The 9580-nt window shown below is 43.7% G+C and overlaps 1 protein-coding gene across 1 annotated transcript; it reads right to left on the reverse strand.

Annotated features, from left to right (window-relative positions):
* Nucleotides 1-457: 457 nt before the first annotated feature.
* On the reverse strand, nucleotides 458-8308 carry LOC123486525 (C-type lectin domain family 1 member B-like). Its single transcript, XM_045217846.1, has 5 exons — nucleotides 8059-8308; nucleotides 6247-6348; nucleotides 6018-6142; nucleotides 5660-5769; nucleotides 458-636 (listed from the first exon to the last, which is right to left on the reverse strand). The coding sequence occupies exons 1-5, from the start codon at nucleotides 8141-8143 to the stop codon at nucleotides 489-491; spliced, it is 570 nt and encodes a 189-aa protein (XP_045073781.1). The 5' UTR covers nucleotides 8144-8308; the 3' UTR covers nucleotides 458-488.
* Between the last annotated feature and the right edge of the window lie 1272 nt (nucleotides 8309-9580).

The raw sequence follows: 9580 nt of genomic DNA on the forward strand, positions 1-9580 counted from the left end.
GGAGCCAAGTGTGCGCCCGCCCCATGGGTCTCCCGGTCGCGGCCGTTTACGACAGAGCCTGGATTCGAACCAGGATCTCTAGTGCACAGCTAGCACTGCGATAGAGTTCCTTAGACCACTGAGACTCTTTAACCACTAGGTCAGGGTTCTTCAATTCCGGTCCTGGAGGGCCAGAAACACCTCTGTTTTCATCCTCTCCTTCTAATCAGGGGGCTAATTCAGACCTGGGACACCAGGTGAGTGCAATTAACTACCAGGTAGAAATAAAAAACTGAAGTGTTTCGGCCCTCCAGGACCGGAATTGAAGAACCCTGCACTAGGTGGAAACATCACTTCACCATTCAGCACTTTATCCAACCATCAACATAGTAACTACGAGAGAGAGAGAGAGAGAGAGAGAGAGAGAGAGAGAGAGAGAGAGAGAGAGAGAGAGAGAGAGAGAGAGAGAGAGAAAAACATCTTAAGCCTATCACAGGGATAACCAATACTTATTGTGTGATCGGTTTCTCACAGACCCAGTGTTGTTTAACACATGGTCCATCCTTCCAACTCTTCAAAGGGTCTGTTGCTGTCTGTGAGATCTCAACACAAGCCACCTGGTCATTCAAGTTATTAGGCTCCCCATCCATCCAATACCTATAAACCACACAGAGAATCAGAGTTGAACATCATCCAATACAAAATAGAGAGAGAAAGAATGAGAGACACCGAGAGCGGCGAGAGAAGGGGAGACGACAGAGAAGGAAAAGAGAAGAGAGAGAGAGAGAGAGACAGAGAGAGAGAGAGAGAGAGAGAGAGAGAGAGAGAGAGAGAGAGAGAGAGAGAGAGAGAGAGAGAGAGAGAGAGAGAGGGAGAGAGAGAAACACACAGAGAGAGACAGAGAGAGAGACACAGAGACAGAGAAACAGAGAGAGAGACACAGAGACAGAGAAACAGAGAGAGAGACACAGAGACAGAGACACTGAGACAGAGACAGAGACACAGAGAGATAGACATAGAGAGAGAGACACAGAGAGAGAGACAGAGAGAGAGAGACACATAGACAGGGATAGAGACAGACACAGAGACAGACACAGAGACACACAGAGAGAGAGAGAGAGAGAGAGAGAGAGAGAGAGAGAGAGAGGAGAGAGAGAGAGAGAGAGAGAGAGGGGGAGAGAGAGAGAGAGACAGAGACAGAGAGAGACACAGACAGAGAGACACAGAGAGACATAGAGAGAAACAGAGAGACATAGAGAGCTGGCTGGGGATGAGATTATCGGACCGTAAAAGTAATCATGAAAACAGAAAAAACAGCATGTAAAAGTATTTCAGAACATGTTCACTCACGTAGTTGTAAATGGTGTGCTGCCAACCCACTTCCAAGTTCCATCTTTTTTATATGTACCAATCCAGACATTCTTCTTCAATCCATGGATAAATATCTATGATATCATTTTGGCAAAAAAACAATGGCCATTATTTAATCTCCAGAAAATACTTTGACATTTTCTATCAAATACATAATAGTAGTAGTATAATAGTAGTAGTATAATAGTCATAGTATAATATTAGTAGTTTAATAGTAGTAGTATAATAGTAGTAGTTTAATAGTAGTAGTATAATAGCAGTAGTTTAATAGTAGTAGTATAATAGTAGTACTTTAATAGTAGTAGTATAATAGTAGTAGTTTAAAAGTAGTAGTTTAAAAGTAGTAGTATAATAGTAGTAGTATAATAGTCGTAGTATAATAGTAGTAAAATAATAGTAGTAGTATAATAATCATAGTATAATAGTAGTAGTATAATAGTAGTAGTATAATATATTATAGTATTGGTATAGATATAATCTCAAGCAACATTATTTTTCTGACAGGAAATGTATTTTATAAATTGACGTGAACATTGGTGATACAGTAGGTCACACATGTTGAATACTGATGGCGTAGCAGTGCGGTCGTGGTTTTATTCTGTGTCCTAGTGTAAATATCCAGTTTCTTATTTTTTTGTCTATTTTGTATATATTTCTCAATTTTACTTTTCATTCTTTAACTAAATATACTTTCCTGCAATCCGCCTCACCCAACGTGGAAAGGATTCTATTATTTCTTTATAACTTTCATCAAGAACCTTAAGCTGAAACTAGTCTAGCTGCTACTGAATGGATACTTGCTATTAGTCACCGTTAGCGTCTTCACCATTGTCCGTGGCCTACACTATCCACCAGCCAGCTCTGGCTCTAGCCTGGACAATTGTCGGCCAGTCTGACAGCGTGCTATCGACCCAGAGCATATCGGACTTTCTGCCGGAATCACTGGACCCTAGCGCCGGATCATCGCAACCAGCTAGCTGCAACCTGTTGTTGGCTAATTACCATTGCCCCATAGCAAGCACCAGTTAGCCTTGAGCTAGCCTCAGGCCCATCTCCCGGCTATCTACCTCTCTGTCAACCGGACGGGACCTCCTAGTGTTGACACTGAGCCCCGCCGATCCAACACGACTGGTTTGCCGACGAAATCGTCTGATGTGGTTTCAACAGGCTTCCCGTTGCGACGACCACAAAGATCCATCTGCTAGCCCCGGCCCGCTAGCACACGCAAACTACAACTGTGCTTCCTGCTAGCTGTGCTGAAGCACCAATTTGAACTGCTCTCGGACTCACATATTGCTGTTCACTGGACCTTAAGATCACTCAGCTGCACAGCTGATGCCTGCTGGACTGTTCCTTTACACGGTACCCTGTCCTGTTTATTCTGTTTAGCCTCAGCCCAAACTTTATCGCTATTACCAGTTGTTGTCTTAGCTCTCTCTAATAACACCGGTGATTGCTTTATGCCTCTCTCCCATGTCAATACGCCTTGCCTATTGCTGTTTGGGTTAGTTCTTATTATACAATTTCACTGTAGAACCCCAAGTCCCTCTCAAACTGCCTCAAATAGTTCCTTTGTTCCACCCCCCATACACGCCGAGACCGGCTCAATCGGTGCCCAGTGATGCTATGTCTTTCAATGTTACCCAGCGCTTAGGTTTACCTCAACTGTACTCATATCCTTCCATATCCTTTTCTGTACATAATGCCCTGAATCTTTTCTACAACGCCCGGAAATCTGCCCCCTTTATTCTCTGTACCCAACGCACTAGAAGACCAGTTCTTAAAGCCTTTAGCCGTATCCTTATTCTAGTCCTCCTCTGTTCCTCTGGTGATGTAGAGGTTAACCCAGGCCCTGCAGCCCCCCAGTATCCTCCTACTCCCCAGGAGCTATCATTTCTTGACTTCTGTAACCGTAAAAGGCTTGGTTTTTTGCATGTTAACATCAGAAGCATCCTCCCTAAGTTTGAGTTATTCACTGCGTTAGCACACTCCGCCAACCCTGATGTTCTAGCAGTGTCTGAATCCTGGCTTAGGAAGGCCACCAAAAATTCTGAAATTTCCATCCCCAACTATAACATTTTCCGTCTAGATAGAACTGCCAAAGGGGGTGGAGTTGCAATCTACTGTAGAGATAGCCTGCAGAGCTCTATCATACTATCCAGGTCTGTGCCCAAACAGTTTGAGCTTCTACTTCTAAAAATCCACCTTTCCAGAAATAAGTCTCTCACTGTTGCCGCTTGCTACAGACCCCCCTCAGCCCCCAGCTGTGCCCTGGACACCATATGTGAATTGATTGCCCCCCATCTATCCTCAGAGTTCGTACTGCTTGGTGACCTAAATTGGGATATGCTTAACACCCCGGCCATCTTACAATCTAAACTAGATGCCCTCAATCTCACACAAATTATCAACGAACCTACCAGGTACAACCCTAAATCCGTAAACATGGGTACCCTCATAGATATCATTCTGACTAACTTACCCTCTAAATACACCTCCGCTGTCTTCAACCAGGATCTCAGCGATCACTGCCTTATTGCCTGCGTCCGTAACGGGTCCGCGGTCAAACGACCACCCCTCATCACTGTCAAACGCTCCCTAAAACACTTCAGCGAGCAGGCCTTCCTAATTGACCTGGCCCAGGTATCCTGGATGGATATAGATCTCATTCAGTCAGTAGAGGATGCCTGGTTGTTCTTTAAAAGTAATAAGGCTACCACTACCCCAGCCACCAGCTCTGCACCCTCCGCTGCAACTTGCCCATGCCCCCCCCGCTTCTCCTTCACACAAATCCAGACAGCTGATGTTCTGAAAGAGCTGCAAAATCTGGACCCCTACAAATCATCTGGGCTAGACAATCTGGACCCTTTCTTTCTAAAACTAGCCGCCGAAATTGTCGCAACCCCTATTACTAGCCTGTTCAACCTCTCTTTCGTAACGTCTGAGATCCCCAGAGATTGGAAAGCTGCAGCGGTCATCCCCCTCTTCAAAGGGGGTGACACTCTGATCCAAACTGTTACAGACCTATATCCATCCTGCCCTGCCTTTCGAAAGTTTTGAAAGCCAAGTTAACAAACAGATCACCGACCATTTCGAATCCCATCGTACCTTCTCCGCTATGCAATCCGGTTTCCGAGCTGGTCATGGGTGCACTTCAGCCACGCTCAAGGTCCTAAACGATATTATAACCGCGATCGATAAGAGACAGTACTGTGCAGCCGTCTTCATCAACCTGGCCAAGGCTTTCGACTCTGTCAACCACCGCATTCTTATTGGCAGACTAAATAGCCTTGGTTTCTCAAATGACTGCCTCGCCTGGTTCACCAACTACTTCTCAGATAGAGTTCAATGTGTCAAATCAGAGGGCCTGTTGTCTGGACCTATGGCAGTCTCTATGGGGGTGCCACAGGGTTCAATTCTTGGGCCGACTCTTTTCTCTGTGTATATCAATGATGTCGCTCTTGCTGCTGGTGACTCTCAGATCCACCTCTACGCAGACGACACCATCTGGCCCTTCATTGGACACTGTGTTAACAAACCTCCAAACGAGCTTCAATGCCATACAACACTCCTTCAGTAGCCTCCAACTGCTCTTAAACACTAGTAAAACTAAATACATGCTCTTCAATCGAACGCTGCTGGTACCCGCCCACCCGACTATAATCACTACTCTCAACGGGTTTGACCTAGAGTATGTGGACAACTACAAATACCTCTGCTGCCAATGACTGGAACAAATTGCAAAAATCTCTGAAGCTGGAGACACTTATCTCCCTCACTAACTTTAAGCATCAGTTGTCAGAGCACCTTACCGATCACTGCACCTGTACACAGCCCATCTGAAATTAGCCTTGCCATCTACCTCATCCCTATATTGTTATTTATTTTGCTCATTTGCACCCAGTATCTCTATTTGACATCATCTCTTGCACATCTATCATTCCAGTGTTAATACTAATTGTGATTATTTTGCACTATAGCCTATTTATTGCCTTACCTCCATAACTTGCTACATTTGCAAACACTGTATATATATTTTCTGTTGTATTTTTGACTTTATGTTTTGTTCTACCCCATATGTAACTCTGTGTTGTTGTTTTTATCGCACTGCTTTGCTTTATCTTGGCCAGGTCACAGTTGTAAATGAGAACTTGTTCTCAACTGGCTTACCTGGTTAAATAAAGGTTAAATAAAATAAATAATAATAAAAAAAAAATCAGAGTAGATGATAATAAAGAAACAGTAGTATTATAGTATTACTAATGTACTATCTATTACCTGTTCTTCTCTGCTGGTTATAACAACCAACTCTCCACCCATTGTTCTGCACTCCTTCTGACCGCCCCCAGCTGTGTTCATTGTGGAGGAGAGATAATAACAGCTGGTGCCAAACTTCCACCATCCAGCTAGACAAGGTTTCTCTGAGATAAACACAACAGAACAGCAGGCATTAAAAAGTCTACAAACATAACATACCTCTTCTATGTACTAAATGAAATGAATGAACTGCACTCACCATAGAACATAATCCTGATCTGTAGCTGGTCTCTCTCTTCAGTAAGGCTGTTGTATCTGGTCTGTAGCTGGTCTCTTTCCTCAGTCAGGTTGTTGTAACTGGTCTGTAGCTGGTCTCTCTCTTCAGTTAGGTTGTTGTAACTGGTCTGTAGCTGGTCTCTCTCTTCAGTCAGGGTGTTGTAACTGGTCTGTAGCTGGTCTCTCTCTTCAGTCAGGTTGTTGTAACTGGCCTGTAGCTGGTCTCTCTCTGTTGATTCGTGATGACCAATAACTCCATCTGTAAAAGGGAAAAGTTAATCAAACATGTAACTACCACACCATTGATGATTAAGTATGATTAAGTAAACTACTTAAGTCTCATTGACAACATACTAAACTTACAGTAGACAGACAGGCCTATGATCCCAGCCAGTAGGAGAACACACAGCAGCCCCAGACACACTGCAGCAACTCCAGAGGGTCTCTTCCACCACTGAACATGAACTGAATCACAAATGATTCATGGAAGATTTTTGGTAATGTGTTTTACTGTATCATCCATACAGTGCACTCTGTAAGTATTCAGACCCCTTCACCTTTTCCACATTTTGTTACATTACAGCCTTATTCTGAAATGGATTAAATTGTAGTTTTTATCCTCATCAATCTACCCACAATACACCATAATGACAAAGCAAAAAAAAAACAGAAAAATAAGAAAAACTGTAATACCTTGTTTACATAAGTATTCCGACCCTTTACTCAGTACTTTGTTGGAGCACCTTTGGCAGTGGCAGGGAGCGGTTACTGCACAGCTATTTTCAGGTCTCTCCAGCGATGTTCAATCGGGTTCAAGTCTGAGCTCTGGCTCGGCCACTCAAGGACATTCAGAGACTTGTCCCAAAGCCACTCGTGCGTTGTCTTGGCTGTGTGCTTAGGGTCGTTGTCCTGTTGGAAGGTGAACCTTTCCCCCAGTCTGAGGTCCTGAGCGCTCTGGAGCAGGTTTTCATCAAGGATATCTCTGTACTTTGCTCCGTTCATCTTTCCCTCGATCCTGACTAGTCTCCCAGTCCCTGCCGCTGTAAAACATCCCCACAGCATGATGCTGCCACCACCAGCTTCACCGTAGGGATGGTGCCAGGTTTCCTTCAGACGTGACGCTTAGCATTCAGGCCAAAGAGTTCAATCTTGGTTTCAACAGACCAGAGAATCTTGTTTCTCATGGTCTGAGAGTCCTTTAGGTGCCTTTTGGCAAACTCCAAGCAGGCTGTTATGTGCCTTTTACTGAGGAGGGGTTTCTGTCTGGCCACTCTACCATAATGTCCTGATTGGTGGAGTGCTGCAGAGATGGTTGTCCTTCTGTAAGATTCTCCCATCTCCACATAGGAACTCTGGAGCTCTGTCAGAGTGACCACCGGGTTCTTGGTCACCTCCCTGACCAAGGCCCTTTTCCCTCGATTGATCAGTTTGGCCGGGCGGCCAGCTCTAGAAAGAATCTTGGGGGTTCCAAACTTGTTCCATTTAAGAATGATGGAGGCCACTGTGTTCTTGGGGACATTCAATGCTGCAGACATTTTTTGGTACCGTTCCCCAGATTTGTGCCTGAACACAATCCTGTCTCGGAGCTCTACGGACAATTCCTTCGACCTCATAGCTTGGTTTTTGCTGTGACATGCACTGCCAACTGTGGGACCTTATATAGACAGTTTTGTGCCTTTCCAAATCATGTCCAATCAATTGAATTTACCAAATGGACTCCAATCAAGTTGTAGAAACATCTCAAGGAAGATCAATGGAAACAGGATACACCTGAGCTCAATTTCGAGTCTAATAGCAAAGCGTCTGAATACTTATTTTTTAATACATTTGCAAACATTTCTAAAAACCTGTTTTCATTTTGTCATTATGGGGTATTGTGTGTAGATTGATGAGGGGAATTTTTTTAAAATCCATTTTCTGTAACATAACAAAATGTGGAAAGAGTCAAGGGGTCTGAACACTTTCCAAATACACTGTAAAATTATAATACTACAGGGTAAACTCACCTGTTGAATGTATTGTGTGTGTAATTTATGTGTGTGTGTGTGTGTGTGTGTGTGTGTGTGTGTGTGTGTGTGTGTGTGTGTGTGTGTGTGTGTGTGTGTGTGTGTGTGTGTGTGTGTGTGTGTGTGTGTGTGTGTGTGTGTGTGTGTGTGTGTGTGTGTGTGATCTTACCTGAAGCAACAACTCCATCTCTTGTACTGGGCTTGAAGGCTCTTACGTTGGCATATAATTGGCCATCAATGTCTGTGTTCTTCATTGCATCAGGCTCGTCGTCTTCAAATCCATCTGAGTTTTCATAGACTCCCTCTGACACCTTAACACACTTGTGGTCAAATACAGTAACTTCTACTTCTAACCTCAACTCTAATGTACATCTGTACCTGTCTTCTCCCTACACTGTCCTGAGTCTGTGTGACTTACTGTAGTGACACTATTTTCTAAACTGTCAACCACAGTGAAGGGGAAACTGTCAAATTAACACAACACTGGCCACCACGTGACCACGTGACTTGCACCAGCCTTAGTTTCTAATCTAAACATGTTTGTTTCCCACAGTGCCCATCGGTTTTAAACATATGATTCAACTGAAGTGAAAATATACTACATGATATGACTCTATACCATGCTATATGATCATGTGTGAATTCACAGGGTCCCAATTTTGGATCTGCTAACATAAATTGGGATCCTTTTAATTGACATATAAACTACATATATCCTGACTGAGTTTACAGCACCCCCAACCTTCAAATGGAGAGCACATTACGGCTCTCACTCTGTGACCGGTTGTGTAAGGGGAAGATGCCCCTAGACGCTGATCTTAGGTCAGTTTTGCATTTTCACCACAAATGGTTAAGGTTAGGATTGGGGAGGGAAACCTGATCCTAGATCTGTACCAATGGCCATCTACAGTACGGGTATTTTTTCTATCTATGCTGACTGTGAAGAGTTATTCAGAATTAAACTCTGTCAGTCAACATGGCTAGGAGGGGCATTTCACCAAAAGCAGAAGTTGTGACAATATCTCCATAGTTTCAGTTTGACAGATTGAAGAGACTAGAAAGAAGAATAAAAACCCTTCACATGTATTATGACAACAAGTTCATATTTCCACCCTGTCTTTTAGTACAACATAACATATATATACCGGTTACGTCTAATTACACAACTCTCTTTGCACTGATTCCACTGTTCCACATGACATCTACCTATATGAACTATTATACAACTCAATAGCTCTACTCTGTTCCACAGGAGGAGAGAAAGCATCACACATATCCTTAGATACAGGGACAGAATCAAAGGTGGCCCTCCAATGGACATAATACTAACTACAGGTACAGATGTAGTGTTGGTGACAGAGACCTGGGTGGATGTAGTACTAACTACAGGTACAGCTGTAGTGTTGGTGACAGAGACCTGGGTGGATGTAGTACTGACTACAGGTACAGCTGTAGTGTTGGTGACAGAGACCTGGGTGGATGTAGTACTAATTACAGGTACAGATGTAGTGTTCGTGACAGAGACCTGGGTGGATGTAGTACTAACTACAGGTACAGATGTAGTGTTGGTGACAGAGACCTGGGTGGATGTAGTACTAACTACAGGTACAGCTGTAGTGTTGGTGACAGAGACATGGGTTGATGTAGTACTAACTACAGGTACAGATGTAGTGTTGGTGACAGAGACCTGG

Source organism: Coregonus clupeaformis, unplaced genomic scaffold, assembly GCF_020615455.1.
Source record: "Coregonus clupeaformis isolate EN_2021a unplaced genomic scaffold, ASM2061545v1 scaf1253, whole genome shotgun sequence".
Classification (NCBI taxonomy): domain Eukaryota; kingdom Metazoa; phylum Chordata; class Actinopteri; order Salmoniformes; family Salmonidae; genus Coregonus; species Coregonus clupeaformis.